This window comes from Triplophysa rosa, linkage group LG25 (genome assembly GCF_024868665.1).
Source record: "Triplophysa rosa linkage group LG25, Trosa_1v2, whole genome shotgun sequence".
NCBI classification, from domain to species: domain Eukaryota; kingdom Metazoa; phylum Chordata; class Actinopteri; order Cypriniformes; family Nemacheilidae; genus Triplophysa; species Triplophysa rosa.
Genome location: NC_079914.1, coordinates 16,938,044 through 16,957,964, shown reverse-complemented (window position 1 = coordinate 16,957,964; position 19,921 = coordinate 16,938,044). Strand labels below are relative to the sequence as shown.

The following is a 19,921-nucleotide window of genomic DNA, read 5'->3' as shown; positions in this document are numbered from 1 at the left end:
GTGCTCACGTCAACTGTGCATGTGTACCTTTACTCAATTCAAATAAAGCTAAATTATACTTGAAGTCGAACTGTTTTTCGTTTTGCAAATTGTCTTATATGGGTTGACGAGGAAAACAAGTCAAGGTCATTTCCACTCCAAAACTAAAAAACGGGAGCATGATAGAAAGTGTATTTTGCATAATGTGCGAAGTCGGTTTTGTGTCATTGTGACATTTTCATGACAACCTTCCAAATGTTTTTGCCTTGCTTCATTTCTATTATGCGAAATATAATTTGTTATGACCTGGACATTTCTCGACAGGTGTCATGAGACTGTCGATTTGATCAGAGACTCAATAAGAATGAGGTCAATGAGAGAAAGAGCATGAATTCAGCTGTAAGGTGAATCCAAAGATCACAGAGTGACTTATCTTTGATCTCTTTTGGCAGCTGATTGGTTTGCCAGCACGGTGATGTCACATTCTCCTAATACAGCAAGCCAATGAGAACGTTCCAAGTTATGCCCGTGTTGTGTCGTGTCTCTTTGTCCCTTTATGTCTATGTGACTAGGACTGTGTGCTACTCTGTTGTCCTCTAACACACACACAGTTCAACTGAGTGACATGCATTGTCTATATTTATATTTTGGGTCAGCTGCAGTGCTAACGGAGAGTGAGGGAAGTGTACTCACTGACTTATAGACGGGGAAGCGGATGGTGGCAAAACGTTACTTTTCGAGTCCTGAGATCCCCACGGAAAGGACGGCAGATAAATATAGAATACTGAACTTTACATCTGAATACTTGATCTCCAGAACTCCTGCACCTCCTGCTCCGGGTCTGATCTGATCATGGAGGGAGGCGGTGATGCAACCATGAGCTCCTTCATCATGGATGAGGAGACTCTCAAGAGAAAACAGAGAGAAAAACTGAAGAAACTCCAGGCCACGGGCGGTAACCCGCGACCTGCTCGATCCCTCCTCTTCCTCACGCTGAAGAACCCTTTCCGCAAGGCCTGCATCAGCATCGTTGAGTGGAAGTATCCTTTAACACTTCTGAAATGTGTTTTTAAATAAAAAAATTATTTTTACACAGTTAAATCAGTAAGTGGGTTAGCAAATAATTGACAGAATTGTAAGTTATTAAAAATGCAATGTGTAACTTGTTTTTGTTAAAAATAAACAAATCAGCAAATGAACAATCCGTGTTTAAAACTGTCCTTATCTTAACATGGTTTATAACAGAAGGCTTATAAGAATGAGTTATAATTGGAGATTTTGGTTTGCATTTCGTGGGAAATGTCAGGTTTTTCAACTCTTGTAAAGATGAGTATGCCAGTTTTATATTTCAAGCGGACATGACGATAGTGTCAAAACTTACAGACTGCAGCTTTAAAGTGCATCAGAGACCATTTTTCAACATTATTGTGATATTGAACTGAACTTAAACAGAGTCAAAAGCAATTGTTAAAACGGTAAGAGAAATGCAAAATTCTCCTTTTGCTCTCGTTTCTAAATGAAAACATGAATGGTTAATAAATGAATGGTAAAGTCATGATTTATCAGCGGACAGTGAAAGTATTAATAAAAGTTGTCTATCATGAAAAACAGAAACTCAGCTGTTAGTAATTCTATAAACTAAATGTCGGAGTAAAGTCCAGTAAGAGCTCAGTTATGTGTCGTTTGTGTGTGTCGGTGTTAAAGCCCTGCGCTCTGATATTCTAAGAGAACAGCTGTTCTCTTAGGCTGCTCGCTAAATACGGACATGTTAAGCTCAGAGAATGTCAGCACAGTGAGAATGTAGACACACACTACAGAAACACTTTCTCTGCCTTCACACTTCACTTAAAGAGAGAAGCTACTGATGTAATATACTTGTAAGTCATGTGATGTCAGTACTCTACTCAAATCCCTGATTTTTCCTAAATGTGTGTGTGTCAGACCGTTTGAAATCATCATCCTCCTCACCATCTTTGCCAACTGTGTAGCTCTGGCTGTTTTCCTGCCGATGCCTGAAGAAGATACAAACAACACCAACAGTAACCTGGTGCGTGTCTCACGTTCAACACTACCTATGAACCTTATATGAATCTCGATCTAGAGTATCTGGCCTTCTATGAATCTCAATCTATAGTGTCTGTCCTTATATGAATCTCAATCTTGCCTTATATGAATCACAATCTATCGTCTCTCCCCTTATATCAATCAGAATCTATCGTCTCTCCCCTTATATGAATCACAATCTATCGTCTCTCCCCTTATGTGCATCACAATATATAGTCTCTGCCTATATAATCTATAGTTTCTGCCCTTATATGAATCACAATCTATAGTCTCTGCCCTTATATGAATCACAATCTATAGTCTCTGCCCTTATATGAATCACAATCTATATTCTCTGCCCTTATATGAATCACAATCTATAGTCTCTCCTCTTATATGAATCACAATCTATAGTCTCTCCTCTTATATGAATCACAATCTATAGTTTCTCCTCTTATATGAATCACAATCTATAGTTTCTCCTCTTATATGAATCACAATCTATAGTCTCTCCTCTTATATGAATCACAATCTATAGACCCCTTTCTCGCCGATGTCACGCTTACATCACAGCTCTAGCTGGAGGCAAAACAAAGGGAAAACTGGAGGTGGCCAATACAAACCAGCACAGATTGGGCTACATAAGGAGTTTAAAATATCATCTTGTTGTGTTGTTTAGTGCCACAATCCACAGAATACAGTCTCCAATTTGATATTTTAACACATAACTGCTACCACTGCCAAACAAAAACATGGACGACAGCTGTAGTTAAACACAATAAAACTAGCGGACTGAACCGAAACGATCATCAAAAATGCTCACGTTTCACTTCATAACACTTAATTAAAAAGCTACTGTAAATGCATTTGCTAACAGTTGCCACTGTTAGCACACGCAGGCATCTTTAGATTTATACGCTCTCGGGTTATCTTTACTATACACGCTTGGTTTCTCTGTCTGGTAAGTGTAATAGGTGTAGATGTCAGGCCACTTAACTGGAGGTAATCCTTTCAGTTCCTCCCTGGATCCATTGAGTGAGCGCGTACAGGTCGGCCAGGTTCATGGCGTTAAAGTTAACTTTTTCAAAAACAATCGCGTTCCTAGACAGTGAGTGACCTCAAATGTTCAAATTTAATCAGATTTTTTCTAGTCAAGCAAACAAAGCGTGCTACCTAGCATTATAAATGCGGTCAGTGGGATCTTTCTGCCTCCAGCTAAGCTCCGCCCACAAAAACGTCACAATGTTTACTAACAGTAAAGGCGTCTATAGTCTCTGCCCTTATATGAATCACAATCTATGATCTCTTCCCTTCTACGAATCTCAAACTATAGTTTATCTGCTTATATGAACCTCAATCTTCTACCCTTATACAACATGTATCTATATTATCTGTCTTAATACAAACCAAAAATAAAAATTCTGTCATCAGTTACTTACCCTCTTGTCATTTCAAACCTTTATGGCTTTCTTTCTTCAGCGGAACACAAAAGAAGATATTTTGAAAAATGTTGTTAAATGGACCCCATTCACTTGCAATAGTTTTGTGTATATGGGGTCCAGTGCTGTTCGGTTTCCAACTTTCTTCAAAATATCTTCTTTTGTGTTCAATTCACATTGAAATGACAAATGTGTGAGTAAATCATGAATTTTCGTTTTTGGGTGAACTATCACTTTAATCTGTTGTTTTTGCCCTCAAACACATTTCAATCCATAGTCTCTTCCTTATATGAACCTCAGTCTTTAGACTTTACCCTTACATACGTCACACCCCTAGCCTCAGCATATAGACAAAAAAAACGGACTTCTCAATGGCAAATGTGGAAGCCAAGATTTTGTAAAGTCTTCTGTTCCCATTAAAGACCCTGTTTAAAGAGCCCTGACAGTTTAAAGCCTCTCAGCCGAATGATTGATGCTGGTATTTGTTCCACTAAACCCCTGTAAGTGTGTCTGTGTGCTGTGACCTTGACACAAGTGACTGAATGAAACAGGCGATTCAAACGCAAGCCGCCTCAATGTGTGGTGGCTTCAAAATTAGCCACACGCTAACCGTACACATCCAGGACGCTTTTCTCACTGTTGTAATCTAATGTTTCAATTTGTTAGTTGTTTAATCTACACCAGAGTATTTGACTATTTTTGTGAGAATCCAAAAAAACCAAATCCATGATTAACGAATAAAGAACTGTCCGTCTGTTTTAAATGCATTCACTCGGACGTCTGTCTAACAGTAGGTGTCATGTTGACTATAAAGTTCACAGTGACACTTTAAGAATCATGTTCCGAATGCCTCCTCTGAAACCGGAGGAGACTAACAGTCCGTCGCATCTCTTCACCGCATTCCCACCAAACTCCGAACGTGTCAGCGTGGATATTTGCCAAAATGTACCGAGACGTGCTGAGACAGATTTTCAAAGTCAAAACAAAACTAGAAAGGCACCCCAGACAGCAAATACCTGCACGAGCGTCGTTGTGCTGACAGCTTCATTCATCTCAATGTTGTGTGTCCGCAGGAGAGTCTGGAGTACATTTTCCTCATCATATTCACTACGGAATGTTTCCTGAAGATCGTGGCGTATGGACTTCTCTTTCACGCCGATGCATATTTACGGAACTGCTGGAATATATTGGACTTTGTCATTGTGACAATGGGGTGAAATAAACACGTACACACACACTTACGAGACATTATGACTGCTTAGCGTGACACGTGTTCACATACTTGTGTGTTGTTGTGGTCTCTCTCAGGTTGTTCACTATTGTGGTGGACTTCGTCAATAACATCAGCGGTGTGGAGGCTCCAGTGGAACAGAAGGGAGGGTTCGATATGAAGGCTCTCAGAGCGTTTCGAGTCCTGCGTCCCCTGCGGCTCGTCTCTGGGGTCCCCAGTGAGTCATCATCACTTGTGCCTGCTCACCTGTCTCATTTCTCTCTCGTGCGTTTGCTCATTCGGGTGTAATGACTCCTCCAGGCCTGCAGGTGGTGATGAGCTCCATTCTCAAGTCCATGTTGCCTCTGTTTCACATCTCCCTGCTGGTGTTCTTCATGGTCACCATCTACGCCATCATCGGCCTGGAGCTGTTTAAATGCAAAATGCATAAAACGTGTTATTACGCTGGCACAGGTGAGACGGGTAAATGCACTCCTGTTTGTTAAGAGCATGAAGTTACCCAAAAAGTGTCATCCACAAACAAATGAAGCACAGAACTAACTTAAACCATTTCAAAGTACATTTTTTTCATTCAAGTTGAATGTAATATTATATATGTTTGTCGCAGATATCATCGCGACGGTAGAGAACGAGAAAGCGTCTCCATGCGCTCAGGCTGGTAACGGACGGCGCTGTACTCTGAACGGAAGCGAGTGTCTGGGGGGATGGCCCGGGCCCAATAACGGCATCACACATTTTGATAATCTGGGTTTCTCTATGCTCACCGTGTATCAGTGTATCACCACACAGGGCTGGACGGATGTTCTGTATTGGGTCAGTAAATCTCATCTTGACCTCACAGATGTTTGAATGAAGTCTGATGGCAGGTTTTGTTTCCGCAGGTGAACGATGCCATCGGAATGGAGTGGCCCTGGCTGTATTTCGTCACCCTGATTCTGTTGGGCTCGTTCTTCATCCTCAATCTGGTTCTGGGAGTGCTCTGCGGGTCAGTCCGAACATCTACAGATGTTTCTGCTACAAAATCTGCTATATAAAATGAACTTGACTGTTTCTAACGATACTTTACCGGTTAAAATTGAGGGCACTGAATTTGTTTCTAAAATGTAGGGTGGTCACAATTATTAAATAATCATCTCATCGCAATTATTTCTGAAAACCATGATTTTTGTAAATCCTTATAAAACAAGGGTGATCTGCGGCATTTTACATACGCCGTCCTCGATCTGCGCTCACTGTTACGTTCAAATGTCATTTCTTCATCATTTGAGTTTTATCAGATTTGTATTTTGAGTTTTATTAAAGTGATTCCAGATTTGCTGCATCTACACAGCGAGACGACATCATCCTCACATCTCAGTTTTTTATGTTAAGATCACTCTATAGGGAACGTTATTAGTTATTTATAGAATTGTCACAATTCTTACTGTATCTATATTTTATTCATTGAATGCATTAATTGTAATTAATCGTTATAATTGTCAAAGCCTTTAAACAGACAATTAATCGTGATAATCGCAATTATTTAATAGACAATTAATCGTCACCCAAATGTCATAATCGTGACATCCCTACTAAAATTTCCTAAACTGTAATATAGGACACGGAGAGCTAAAATCCAAAAAGTTTTTTCATTTTTGGTATATGATTTATTTCACATACTTGTCTTGCTTTAAATTATGTTAGGCTGCCTTTTTATTCAGACATTTCTTTATTAAAACTTTCCCTGCGTCCAAAATCGTCTACTTCTATACTGTATAGTAGGCGAAAATAAGTATGAGTCATGAATAGTATGTCCGAAACCTCAGTATGCAAAAAACAGTAGGTGAGAAATACCCGGATGGTCTACTACTTCCGCCGAGATTCGTGAGTGTGGATTGGACGGACACTTGTCTGTCCCATGATGCCACGGGAGCTGAGCAACGGTCACATTTCAAAAGTGAATCAAATAAAAATAGTGGAAAACTTTAAGGCAGACGTCCAAATAAATGAATTTCTCGAGACTAAATAAAGCAATAAGCCCCGCGAAGTCACAGTGCATTTTATAACAGCTAAGGGTATTGTGGCACGATGCGAAGCGGTGTAAAATCCTCTCTGTTGTTATAAAATGCACTTGTAACCCACTGCTTCGCGGGGCTTATTGCTTTTATAAAATGGTTACTCCAAGGTTTCATAAAATAAAGTAAATAAAGGACCAGAACTGACCGTTTTATAATAATGTTTTATCAGCGCTTACGTACAGGTTGTTAACACGTCATAGGTCAAAGAGCATACGGGTCACATGACCATAAAACACGGCGGATGCGGTACACTACTGAAAAAGGTGCTTCAAAAGGTTCTTTGATGCCACAGAAGAACCTTTTGGTTCCATAAAGAAGAACCTCTGAAGAACCTTTCTGTTTCACAAAAGGTTCTTTGTGGTGAAAAAATGTTTTTTTAGATTATAAAAAAGTAAGAAAGAGATGGTTCTTTAAAGAACCTTTGACTGAATGGTTCTTTGTGGAACCAAAAATGATTCTTCTATGGCATCACTTGAATGAGCAGCCGTGTCCAAACCTTTGACCGGTTAAGTGCTGGCCGTACTAGACCTTTCCAAAACAAAACCCCTCTGTGTTTGTCTCTCTAGCGAGTTCACTAAAGAGCGAGAGAAGAGTTCTCGGAGCGGAGAGTATCAGAAGTTACGGGAGACACAACAGTTGGATGAGGATCTGAAGGGATATATGGAGTGGATCACGCAGGCAGAGGTCATGGACAATGACCAGGAGGGCCAAGGTGCTCAACACCTGCTACAGTTATCGTATGGTTTGATATGGGGCTTGAATGGTCCGAGACTGACCTCTGTGTGATTGACAGGTCTTCTCCCACTGGACGGAGCAGAAACAGAAAGCCTTTATGAGTTTGATGGACTGAACAAACTCATGTATTACGTGTGAGTACTGCTGAAAACCAATGAGAATGTTTCCAACGGGATTGCGTTTTGGTTTCATTGCCTTGTGTGTTTGTGGGTTTCAGTCGACATGCTCGCCGCTGGAACCGTTTTTTCAGGAGAAAGTGTCGCGTTTGGGTGAAGTCCAGGCTTTTCTATTGGCTGGTGATATTGCTGGTGTTCTTCAACACTTTGGCCATCGCCACCGAACACCATCAGCAGTCACAATCCCTCACTAACTTCCAAGGTTCTGTGCCGTCGACGTCGTTCTTGCATGTCCAACATCACCGCTGTTTTTCACACCATAACAGATTGTTTTGCTTCCACAGACAACACGAATAAAGTGCTGCTGTCTCTGTTCGCGGTGGAGATGTTTCTGAAGATGTACGCCATGGGACTGCCATCTTACTTCATTTCTCTGTTTAACCGTTTCGACTGCTTCGTGGTGTCCGTGGGAGTCCTGGAGCTCATTCTGGTACGCATGGACGTCATGTCCATCATGGGGATCTCCATACTGCGCTGCATTCGACTGCTGCGTCTCATCAAAGTTACCAGGTGCTTCGTTCGTGACGAAACCCAAAAAGAGTCTTGTGAGCTTTGAAGGATCATCCTCCTGAGTGTATTTGTGTTTCAGGCACTGGACGACCCTCAGTAATCTGGTGGCATCGCTCTTAAACTCAGTGCGTTCCATCGCCTCTCTTCTCCTTCTCCTCTTCCTCTTCATCGTCATCTTCGCTCTCCTCGGCATGCAGGTGTTCGGCGGAAAGTTCAATTTTCCCGACGACAAAGTGCGACGCAGCAACTTCGACGATTTCCCTCAAGCGCTCATCACGGTTTTCCAGGTGATTGATATTTGTGAATAGTGAATTTGTGAATCTAGATCAGATTCATCCTAATGAATCCGTGTTTTAGATCCTAACAGGTGAGGATTGGAACTCTGTCATGTATGACGGAATCATGGCTCACGGAGGTCCGGCCGTGCCTGGAATACTAGTCAGCATTTACTTCATCATCCTGTTCATCTGTGGAAACTGTATCCGTTTATGCAGAATCATAAATGTTTCTCCAGCACAAATCCTGTGTTTTTCTTGAGTGATGAACTGCAGATATCCTCTTGAATGTGTTCTTGGCGGTTGCGGTGGACAACCTTGCTGAGGCCGAGAGTTTGACCTCCGCCCAGAAAGAGAAGGCAGAAGAGAAGAGACGTAAAAAACTTCTCAGGTGAGGTCAAGGAACATAGAAAAGCAGTTTAATCTCCAGCAAAACTCTTTGAGGCAATTTCCCGGACAGGCCTTAAGCCTAGTCCCAGACCAATTTAAATGTTAGGGGTGTCTTGACTTACACAGTGCGATTGTTTTGTCTTAAGATGCACACCAGTGAGGTTTTTTTGTAAAGTATGTTTTTAATTTAACTAAGGCCTAGTCCTGGTTTAAGATAATCCCTGTCCGGGAAACCGCCCCTTTAAGTGAACGTTTCTGGTGTTTTTCTTGTTCCTGGCAGGGAAAATCTTTCCGATAAAGGTGAGGAGGAGAAAGCTCTGCTGGCAAAGAAACTGGCTGAGCAGAGAGCCAAGATCGAAGGAATTCCCACTACAGCTAAAGTAAGACGTCCAAAGCCAGACAAACACACCGATCGAAAAAAAATAACCTTCAGATATTGTTCATCTCACATGTTTTTGCAGCTCAAAGTGGACGAATTCGAATCCAACGTGAACGAGATTAAAGATCCGTTTCCACCGGCTGATTTTCCAGGTGAGACGAACGCCATTTTCAAATGTGTGAAATGCAAGAAAGTCAACTTTTGAAAACGTGCAAACCTTTCCCGTCCATCTGCCTAACATTCACTCGTTGCCTAGGCGACGATGAAGAGGAGGAGCCAGAGATTCCCACCAGCCCTCGGCCTCGTCCAATGGCAGACCTGCAGCTGAAGGAGACGGTCGTGCCCATGCCCGAGGCCAGTTCCTTCTTTATCTTCGGCCCGCAGAATAAGTAAAAATCTCACCTGCCATTCTGTCACATAAAATAAATAACTTTGGGTTTCTGGTTCATTATCTGTGTTTATTTCCGACTCTCCGCTCAGGGTCCGCAAACTCTGCCATCGCATCATCAATGCTACGACCTTCACCAACATCATCCTCCTCTTCATCCTGCTCAGCAGCATCTCATTGGCTGCTGAGGACCCCATCGACCCCATGTCCTTCAGGAACCAGGTAAGAGATCTCCAGGCTCATACCTGTCCATACGCACCTGACGTCACCTTTAACCTCTCGGATGCCGCAGGTTCTGGCCTCCGCCGATATCGTCTTCACTTCGGTGTTCACGGCAGAGATCGTGCTGAAGGTGAGCACAGAGTTCTGTTCAGCGCTTTTCTTGTGTTTTGAGGTGTACTTTCTGTGATTTGATCTGTTCCTCTGTCTGCCATAGATGACCACATACGGCGCCTTCTTACACGAGGGCTCCTTCTGCCGAAACTCCTTCAACATCTTAGACCTGATCGTTGTGGGCGTTTCCCTGCTGTCCATGGGAATGGAGTGAGATTTGAGTCCAATTTTATATTCCAAGATTACATTAGATAACAAAATATCAAACCATTTGCCATGGAATTGACTTTATACATCAACAAAAGTCTTTAATCGTTTAGCATTTAGCTTTAGCATTGTAACATGTTGTTTAACATGTGCTGGTTTAAGATGGTCATGTGCTGGTTTAAGATGGACATGTGCTGGTTTAAGCTGGTCCTGAGCTGGTTTAGGACCATCTTAAACCAGCTCAGGACCATCTTAAACTAGCACATGACCATCTTAAACTAGCACATGACCATCTTAAACCAGCACAAACCAGCTACCTTGCTTCAAAACCTACCTAACCAGCAAATACTGTTTTTTTCATCAGGGATGATTTTTACTTTGTTAGAAGATGGACGTCAAACGTGGTTTTGTTAAGTGTAAATTCTCATGTCTCTCTACAGGTCGAGTGCCATCTCAGTAGTTAAGATCCTCAGGGTCCTGAGAGTACTGAGACCTTTAAGAGCCATAAACAGAGCTAAAGGTCTTAAGGTGAGTCATCTCAAACGTTTTATTTTTCAGATATACCGTGAGAACAGTGTTTCTCAGTCTGTCTTTGTCGTCTGTTAGCATGTTGTCCAGTGTGTGTTTGTGGCCATCAAGACCATCGGCAACATCGTTTTAGTCACAATGCTCCTGGATTTCATGTTTGCCTGCATTGGAGTTCAGCTTTTCAAGGTTCAAATCTTATTTTAATTCTATATTAGAAACTAGGTTTATATGTGGAGAAATTGATGATTTCTTGTGATGTTTGTGTTGTTTTAGGGGAAATTTCACGCTTGCACAGATCCACTGAAAATGACAGAGGCAGAATGCAAGTACGGTTGGACTGTCGCTCTTCTTACGTCTAAGAGATTAAATGAAATGTCAACGATTTTGTCTTTGATGCTTTCAGAGGAACGTTCATAAAACATCAGGAGAACGCTCTTCACGACATGGTGCTCAGCAAGCGCGAGTGGATCAACAGCGACTTGAACTTTGATAACATTCTGAATGGCATGCTGGCGCTTTTCACCGTCTCAACATTCGAAGGCTGGCCAAAGCACGTCTAGAAAGACAGTTCACCAAAATATGAAAATACCCTCATGTCGTCACAGATGTATCATTAATGAATGATTTTATATTAAAATGTCTGTACAGGTTGTTGTATAAAGCCATCGACTCGAATCTGGAGGACGTCGGCCCCGTTTACAACAACCGCATTGAGATTTCCATCTTCTTCATCGTCTACCTCATCCTCATCGCCTTCTTCATGATGAACATCTTTGTGGGTTTTGTTATCGTCACGTTTCAGGAGCAGGGAGAGCAGGAGTTTAAAAACTGTGAGCTGGATAAAAACCAGGTACCACACACCAGACACACGATGTATAAAGACTCCATATCATACACATACATGTATGCATATGTATGCATGTGCGTGTTTGTTGTAGCGCCAGTGCGTCCAGTACGCCCTGAAGGCTCGACCTTTGAGATGCTACATCCCGAAGAACCCGTATCAGTACCAGGTGTGGTACATCGTGACGTCGTGTTACTTTGAGTACCTGATGTTTCTCCTCATCATGCTCAACACCATGTGTCTGGGGATGCAGGTGAGAAACAATGATGACAAATGTTGTAAAATCGATGTGTGCTGAATGTGTTTCACCGTGGGGTTTTTTCTTTCCCTCAGCACTGTAATCAATCGGATCACATCACTCATTTGTCCGACATGCTGAACGTCATCTTCACCGTCCTGTTCACGGTGGAGATGATCCTCAAAGTTGGTGCCTTCAAAGCCAAGGTGAGCTAAAGTTTATTCAGATCGCCTCCTAAAACACTTTCTTAAGTACTAATAGTTGAAGAAACTGATGCTGCGTCCCAATTCGCCTACTTATACTACGCTCTTACTGTTTTTGTTATGGAAAAGTATATACATTTAAGTGCGTTGCAAAACTGTATTCACGCACTGGGAAACGAAAGTGGCCGTAGTTGCCTAGATGACACTGTGATCCTTAAAGTGAACCGGAAGTTGCGATCGGTTTTACTTCCGTATTTTGACGCATTTCCGAATGAAATAGAATTTCGAAAGAGAAAAATCGAGGGCTTGGCTTTCGTCGTTCCTCTGCGATTTGATTGGATGTATAAAAACAGCCGTTGTATTTTGAAATGGAACTGGCAGCAGACTGACAGTTGAAGGGGAGGAGTTAACGGATGCTCCGCCCAAGCCGTCTAACATACGTCATCTAAGATGGATAGTCATTACAGGACGGAAGTGCATTTTCAGATTTTAACTGAAGATTATGAGGGCACACGAATTTTAAAAAGAGAACGACCCACATTGATCAACTATTTACTATAAACGCTGCAATACTTCATGAAAAAATAGGCATTGTCATTTTTAATTTCACTGGGACTTTAACTGTCACGAACATCAAAATACATCTCTTCCTTGCATTTAAGTATTTATTCGTTCATTGTTTCATATGTAAAGTTAACTGTATACTTACGTTTATTAATTTAGCGAAGCATCTTTTATTTAATTTTGTGAATGCAGTGTAGCGTCACTAAACTCCGCCCTCTCGCGGTGAGTTGTGGGTAATATCAGCCTTTAAGTGTCCATGGATTCACACTTCGAATTTTCACGGGAAACAGTAGACCATCCGAGTACTTTTGAGAATACTAATTTCAGCATACTCTTATTTGGGACATACTAATTCTATTTTCCAGTGCTATTTAGGACGGATAGTATGCGAATTGAGACGCAAATGTGTTTTTTTCTCTCTCTGACAGGGTTATTTCGGCGACCCCTGGAACGTCTTTGATTTCGTAATCGTGGTCGGCAGCATTGTTGACGTCATACTAAGTGAAATTGATGTACGTTTCCAGTGAGATGAGCGTTTGTGTCTGTTATAAACCCAGGAATGAATCCACATTCCTCACGTCAGATGCTTCATTTCACATCATTATAACATTTAAATCCCTCGCTGTTCTTGGCAGTATCCGACTTTGGTCGTTTCTCTTTTTTCCAGGCAGCTCTTGCGGCTCAGGGTGGATTGTACTGTCTCACTGGATGTTCTGTAAATATCCACAAACATCTCTGTGAACGTTATACGCCATCACCATCCAACAACAATAACACAACAAATCTGTTTTCTCTCTTTTCAGGAAGTGAACCCCATGCAGGTCATAGCCGTAAGTTTTAGATTCATCGTTTTTTTGTGTGCATGAGAGAGTCTGTGATGGTGTTATGTGAAGGTTTCACTCGTTCATCTGTTTGCCCTTCAGGACTCTGAGAACATGAGCGTGTCCATCACGTTGTTCCGACTCTTCCGCGTCATGCGTCTGGTGAAGCTGCTGAATCGTTTCGAGGGGATTCGGAATCTTCTGTGGACCTTCATCAAATCATTTCAGGTCTGACGGTCCACTGCGTCATTAGGATGTTAAAGGCCATTGCACATTGAGTGCGAAATTTGCATCTGTAATTTCCGCACGTTAAAAAATAAACACGACCTCAAGTTGTGTCAATCAAATTTACACACTGCCACCGATATTTTCGTCCGTCATAAAAAAATTCGTACTGGGTTCGCATCGGTATCAAGCATTTTGAGAGGCGTTTTGACAATTCAGAGACACCGTACAAACGAGCACCAAATACGAAAAAACGCATACGAACATTTTAACAGTATACATAGAGTGCAGTGTTGTGACATCATTGGTTTTTGCTGACGACATCAACTGAAATGTTGTTTTTCAGGCTTTGCCGTACGTGGCGCTCCTCATCGTCATGTTGTTCTTCATCTACGCCGTCATTGGCATGCAGGTACATCGCGTTCACTGAGTTACGTGTGTATCAGCATATATAAATCTGATGTCGTGCGTGTTTTCTGTCAGGTGTTTGGAAAAATCGCACTAATAGACGGATCCATGATCAACCGCAACAGCAACTTCCAGACGTTTCCTCAGGCTGTGCTGCTGTTGTTCAGGTCAGACGCAGGTGTGAATGCTCTGCTGCCAAAACACAATGTGACCGCAGCGTCTGTGTGTTTCCGAGTATGTTTATGAAGAAATACATGTGTGTCCAGGAGCGCCACAGGTGAAGCGTGGCAGGAGATTATGTTGGGCTGTCTGTACGGTCAGCGCTGTGACCCCAAGTCTGATTACCTGCCTGGAGAGGAGTACACCTGCGGCTCTGGATTCGCCGTTTTGTACTTCATGAGTTTTTACATGCTGTGTGCGTTCCTGGTAGGTATCTCCTCTTTCGTTTCTTTCATTCGCTTGAGCAAATAACTTATTTTGCTCTTTTGCAGATCATCAACCTGTTCGTGGCTGTGATCATGGACAACTTTGATTATCTGACCCGTGATTGGTCGATTCTGGGGCCGCATCATTTGGACGACTTTAAGAAGATCTGGGCTGAATACGACCCAGAGGCCACGTAAGACATCAAGCCCATGATTTATTTTCTATTGTAAAAGAGAGGTTTGCACAAAATGTGCGTGATCCTTCATAATATAAAAGTCGTAAACCTGTTAGTATTGAAGTATACTAGTGCTGGGCAACGATAAAAATTTCTAATCGCATGATTTTTCTGTGATTAATCGCGATTAATCGCATTGCTAAGTGTAGAAATCAAAGATGAATTCGAAAGTAGTGTATTGTGCACTTTTGTTTACTGCTATATGAACAAGTGCAATAAGATTTGGTTTGCAAACACAAATAATGTGCTTTTTACAACAGTGTTTCCTTTACATAGTAGCAGTTAACAATTTTAACTTAAAACCTTTTTGACTGTCTACCATTACAAGAATATTTCAGACCTTAAGACCTTGAATTCGCAATAAATGAATGAATCAATGAATTCACACTTGGAAAAAAGATAATAAACCGTGATATGATATCGCTGTACTAAGCATGTCGCAAAATGTTTAAAATCGCAATCAAATCGTCTTAAGTATCGTGATCATAGCGCATTGCGATTCTTACGGTTGAACTGAATCGCAATACATGTTTTGAACAGCAGGGGGCTGCTGTGTTTATGGCAAACTGAAACGTGGACATGCTGATATTTCTTAAATGTACAAAATCAAAAAGCACAGACAATGTCTTAGTTTATTTTAAAGATACTTTTTTATTTTTAATTTTTAATTTGATTTGGAATTCATTTTAAAATTGCAGTTTAGTTTTGTTATTGACATAAAAGATGTGTGGAGCATTTGAAAAATAATCCAAGGGCAGTTGTTCATTTCTAATTTGTCTCAACTAATTTTGTTGAAATAAATCATATCGTGAGATCAGAATTGTATCGCATCGTGAGCTGAGTGAATCGCTACATCCAAGGGTGTAACTTTGGTTTGAGAAGTGGGGGGGACACAAAATGGGGGGAAATGTTTTGGATTTGAATCCTATCACAAATTCAAAATACCTGTTTTGCGTTGTTTTTGATTGTTTAAATTGATTAAACCATGAAACCAAAAGGTGTTTTTATTGTGTAGCAAAATTTGATGTTCATGAAGGGGAAAAATGCGAGTATTGACTGAGAAACGGAAGAAAACATGGCTTGTAAACCTGAATCTGCGGTTGGGAGGCGACGAGCCAGATGACTATCTAAAATGCTTAATGAGGTTTAACGTACCGAAACAACGACCACGTAAAAACACATTTCGATTAAATTCTAATCAAAACAACGTGATTGAAAACAATCTTTCAGTGATCTATTTTTAGAGTGTGCACGCGACGCGCGCATCGACACAGGCAGACTCTCTGTGTCCTGCTTGGTCCTAGTACTTCTCCGTGGCGATGACGGCGTGTGGTTAAAAAATCATTACAAACAAATTTAAAAGTGAGGGGGACACGAACAGGATTTTGAAAAGTGAGGGGGACATGTCCCCCCTGTCCCCAGTGGAAATTACGCCCCTGGCTACATCCCTAGTGAGCAATAACAACAGCAATACATGTTGAAACACATACCGTGATGTTTGTCCTGAAGGGGGCGCATTAAACATCTGGATGTTGTGACGTTGCTGAGGAGGATTCAGCCGCCTCTTGGGTTCGGAAAGTTCTGCCCTCATCGTGTCGCCTGCAAGGTAAGATAAATTATAATCACACAAAAAAAACAAATCCATTCATTCACATTGCTAATCGTTGTTGTCATGTTTGTTTCCAGAGACTCATTTCCATGAACATGCCGCTAAACAGCGACGGAACAGTAACGTTTAATGCCACTCTATTCGCTCTGGTGCGCACGGCGCTGAAAATTAAAACCGAAGGTAACTTTGAGCAGGCCAATGAGGAGCTGCGAGCGATTATTAAGAAGATCTGGAAACGCACCAGTATGAAACTGCTGGATCAGGTCATTCCACCGATCGGAGGTCAGCGATCATGCCAATAAAGTCATCAGCAATATTATCATGAGTAGTAATACGGCCGAAAGTATCATCAATGTCTCTTCGTTGTAGATGATGAGGTCACAGTGGGAAAGTTTTACGCCACGTTCCTGATCCAGGACCATTTCAGGAAGTTCATGAAGCGACAGGAGGAATATTACGGATACCGGCCGAATAAGAAGAACAAAAACACCATGGAGATACAGGTGACACGTCTCTCTTCGTCTCTTACCACGTCTAACGGCGCGATCCGACTGTTATGATTTATTTGTTGTTTTCAGGCAGGTCTGAGGAGCATCGAGGAAGAAGCCGCTCCTGAACTGCAGCGGGCGATCTCTGGAGATCTTCTCAATGATGAGGAAATGGACAGAGCCATGGATGAAGCCGCAGAGGAGGGGATCTACAGGGTGGGTGGAGAAAGAATTGAGTTTAACGTACAACCAGCTTTACCCTCTCTTACTGTATATGTCTCACATTGTGCGCTCAGAGAGCGGGTGGCCTGTTTGGTAACCACGTGAATCCGTTCTCAATGGAGAGAGGAACACCCATGCCCACCCAGGTGACCAGCCAGCGCCCCCTACAGATCGCAGACAGCAGAGCAGAGGAGACCGAAACCTCGCCCGGCTCACCCTCATACCTGACCTACCACGCTAACTTTAATAACAACAACACAAACGATAATAGGAGCAGACGGAGGTGAGAGCGATGGTACAAAAGATGGACGTAACAAAATTGCAAAAAAACCCCGATGTAATATGAAAACTCAAAATTTGGATAAACGTACAATAAAATGTAGTTGATGATGAGGATGAAGCTCTCTCTTGGTTCAGCAGGTGTGAACTTCACTTCCCATCATGCATCAGTGCATCAACCCAGTATGGTCCTGTCAGTGCAGCTGACTTCCTCATTCTAGAGGTAACACGTCTGTTAGAGACAAACAGTTTCCATGATCTGTCAAGGGATTCGAGTTGTTTTCTGTGTTTCAGACTCTTTCTGCTGGAGGTTTAAAGAGTCTGGCCAGCGACTGCCAGTTTGTGTCCGCAACAAAAGCAGAGATGGCCGAAGCCCTGCACATGGACCTCGACATGTTAGAGAGAAACTCTGCATCCATTCTTAATGAACGTAAAGGACAGTCTGTGTTCAGAGAGAGAAACACAACAACATCTAAACTAGATGTGACACGCTGCCAAGTGTAATGAGGACTTTGGTTGAACCAGAGAGATGGCGTTCAGTCATCTGGAGTTTTATGAAGCCAGTACTGCCAAAGTGTGTAAAGTTCTCGTAGACAAATTGACCGATAATAGCTTTTATGTATTGATGGCAAACATGCACAAAATTGCTCAAAGTAAAGTTTAACAGAAAAAAATATGCGATGAATAGGCCTATAACGGTACAACACTAAACCTACAGATCATTATTTCAACAGTCCCCTAACAATTGCAATAATACCATGTTTTCTATGTATTTCCTAATGTCTTTATTGTCTGTGCTAATATGTTTGACCGTAAAACAGCTTTGCAATGCAATATGCAAAGCTGTAAAGCGCTATAAAAGTAAATAGAGTTGAATTATTCTAAAATGTAAAAGTTGTTTCCTTACTTATTTTGCGTGTCGCTGTTGAATATCAAAGATCGTGTTTTATAACCGCTTCATATCTAGTGATATTTCTGTGCTACCTTTAGATTACACGTCAGAAATTAAACACACCAGTAAAGTATTATCCTTTACATTTTAATAATAATTTTGCTTTATAAACTCCACTGGTGTAAATTAGTCGTCAGAGATGTAAACTTTTACCTCAGCAGCTCTGCGCGCGCTTGCCGCGCTCCTCGCCGGCCTCAAGTGAGTGCAGCGCTTTTATTGGATTATGTTAATCCGCGAGCGCGCCTGTCGCGCGTCCCCGGCAGATTCTATTTGGAATGCAGATTCCGGTGAGTAAAATGTTGTTTGTAGGTAAACAAAAACTGCGTTGTTTGAATTGACAAACAAAACAACTCCAAAATAGACTGTGTTCAGTTTTATTTTCATGAGCTATTGGAAATCGAGACTTTACACAAACATTATTATTAATCTATAGCTGATGCTTTGCTATTAAAATTATACTGTAGAAATTTAAATCATTTAAAGGTACGTTTTAAGGCCAGACTGAGTACAAAAGTACCGTAGTATAAACAATATTAAACGTAATACCATGTCATGTTTTATTCATTTATGTACTGTACATTATTGTATTTATGTACATAAGATTTTTGGATATGTGTGACGGTATGATGCTTTTTTAGACAGTACTTTGGTGTATCTATGATCATTTGGACCGGAGTGGGGCTGCTGAAGGAGAGAGGCCTTAAAAACATACGGATCGGGATTGAAGGTGAACACACACACAAGGTCAAGCGCTTCGCCGTCGTCTCCAGAACCTTCCCGTGAACTCATCTCTCGTCTCTCAGGTTACCCCACCTGCAAAGAGAAGGTGAAGCGGCGTCCAGGTGGGAGGTCAGAGGTCATCTACAGCTACGTCCAGCGTCCGTTCATCCAGCTGTTCTGGGAGAAAGAGGAGGGCAAGAGCAGACACGTCGATTTCCAGTGCGTGCGCAGCAGGAGCGTTCCAAACCTCATCACGGCCTTGGGGGAGGGGACTGTGAGATCTGGAGCCACGCCCACTCCGCAGGTGGATGAGTTGATCGTCTGAACGGCCCCACCCCTCTCAGCCTCGACCAATGAGCTGCTTCAGCAGTAAAGAGTCTGAAGACAGAACTCACCTTTTCAGTGTTCGTTCATTCATTTCTGCATGTTCTTCATTAATTCACTATTTTTTTTAAAGTGCCAGAATGGATGTAAACGTCATAAAATATGGAGTTTAAATGGACCCAAAACTCACGCGCATGGAATCCGCGTGCACACGCGCTATGCAAACGCGCATAATGATAACCACGCGCGGAAAGCTGCTCCGCGAGGGCGCATTTAAACTCCGCGAGCGAGCAGAACAGTATCCGCAAGCGGAAAAGAATCCTCGATTCTCTCTATGCTCTCGCAATATGGCGTTATCATTATGCGCGTTTGCATCGCGCGTGAGTTTAGGGTCCATTTAAACTCCATAATAAAACTTCATAAAAAACATCATAAAACAATAAACAAACATTTGTTTCTCTTGAGGTAAAGAGTGAGTTTTATCTTGACTTTATAGTTTTGCATCATTTTTACATAAATTGCTTTGGATAAACGCATTTAATAAATGAAATTATAAAGTGACACTGTTGGGTGGAAATGTCTTCTCCAAAACCAATTTAAAGGATTTAAAAAATTAAAATAAAATAATAAAAAATATATCTTTTTAATAATATTTGTGATAAATTATTTAAAATGTAATAAAATATTTGCAAA

General features: G+C 41.7%; 2 protein-coding genes across 2 annotated transcripts; both read left to right on the top strand.

Moving 5' to 3' along the window:
* Nucleotides 1–35: 35 nt before the first annotated feature.
* On the top strand, nucleotides 36–17,736 carry cacna1sa (calcium channel, voltage-dependent, L type, alpha 1S subunit, a). The gene is made up of 42 exons (XM_057325528.1): nucleotides 36–1,019; nucleotides 1,921–2,026; nucleotides 4,535–4,674; nucleotides 4,770–4,909; nucleotides 4,993–5,145; nucleotides 5,300–5,505; nucleotides 5,574–5,677; nucleotides 7,316–7,461; nucleotides 7,543–7,618; nucleotides 7,702–7,862; nucleotides 7,945–8,170; nucleotides 8,250–8,457; nucleotides 8,528–8,648; nucleotides 8,722–8,836; nucleotides 9,116–9,215; nucleotides 9,297–9,366; nucleotides 9,471–9,603; nucleotides 9,695–9,824; nucleotides 9,895–9,954; nucleotides 10,039–10,145; nucleotides 10,583–10,670; nucleotides 10,749–10,856; nucleotides 10,944–10,996; nucleotides 11,074–11,220; nucleotides 11,319–11,520; nucleotides 11,609–11,767; nucleotides 11,848–11,958; nucleotides 12,948–13,031; nucleotides 13,187–13,234; nucleotides 13,323–13,349; nucleotides 13,443–13,568; nucleotides 13,912–13,977; nucleotides 14,049–14,140; nucleotides 14,240–14,399; nucleotides 14,465–14,592; nucleotides 16,144–16,240; nucleotides 16,321–16,525; nucleotides 16,613–16,746; nucleotides 16,822–16,947; nucleotides 17,028–17,236; nucleotides 17,371–17,455; nucleotides 17,527–17,736. The coding sequence occupies exons 1-42, from the start codon at nucleotides 832–834 to the stop codon at nucleotides 17,734–17,736; spliced, it is 5,355 nt and encodes a 1,784-aa protein (XP_057181511.1). The 5' UTR covers nucleotides 36–831.
* A 685-nt stretch (nucleotides 17,737–18,421) lies between these two features.
* On the top strand, nucleotides 18,422–19,697 carry kctd20 (potassium channel tetramerization domain containing 20). The gene is made up of 3 exons (XM_057325529.1): nucleotides 18,422–18,471; nucleotides 18,823–18,911; nucleotides 18,988–19,697. The coding sequence occupies exons 2-3, from the start codon at nucleotides 18,842–18,844 to the stop codon at nucleotides 19,227–19,229; spliced, it is 312 nt and encodes a 103-aa protein (XP_057181512.1). The 5' UTR covers nucleotides 18,422–18,471; nucleotides 18,823–18,841; the 3' UTR covers nucleotides 19,230–19,697.
* The last annotated feature ends 224 nt before the right edge of the window (nucleotides 19,698–19,921 follow it).

Excerpts from the sequence above, each read along its gene's own strand:
- cacna1sa (XM_057325528.1), top strand. The coding sequence starts at position 832 with ATGGAGGGAGGCGGTGATGCAACCATGAGCTCCTTCATCATGGATGAG. Across the intron at positions 5,678-7,315 it reads GTTCTGGGAGTGCTCTGCGG|CGAGTTCACTAAAGAGCGAG; the intron begins GTCAGTCCGAAC and ends TTGTCTCTCTAG. Across the intron at positions 9,955-10,038 it reads CGGCAGAGATCGTGCTGAAG|ATGACCACATACGGCGCCTT; the intron begins GTGAGCACAGAG and ends TGTCTGCCATAG.
- kctd20 (XM_057325529.1), top strand. The coding sequence starts at position 18,842 with ATGATCATTTGGACCGGAGTGGGGCTGCTGAAGGAGAGAGGCCTTAAA. Across the intron at positions 18,912-18,987 it reads CATACGGATCGGGATTGAAG|GTTACCCCACCTGCAAAGAG; the intron begins GTGAACACACAC and ends CTCGTCTCTCAG.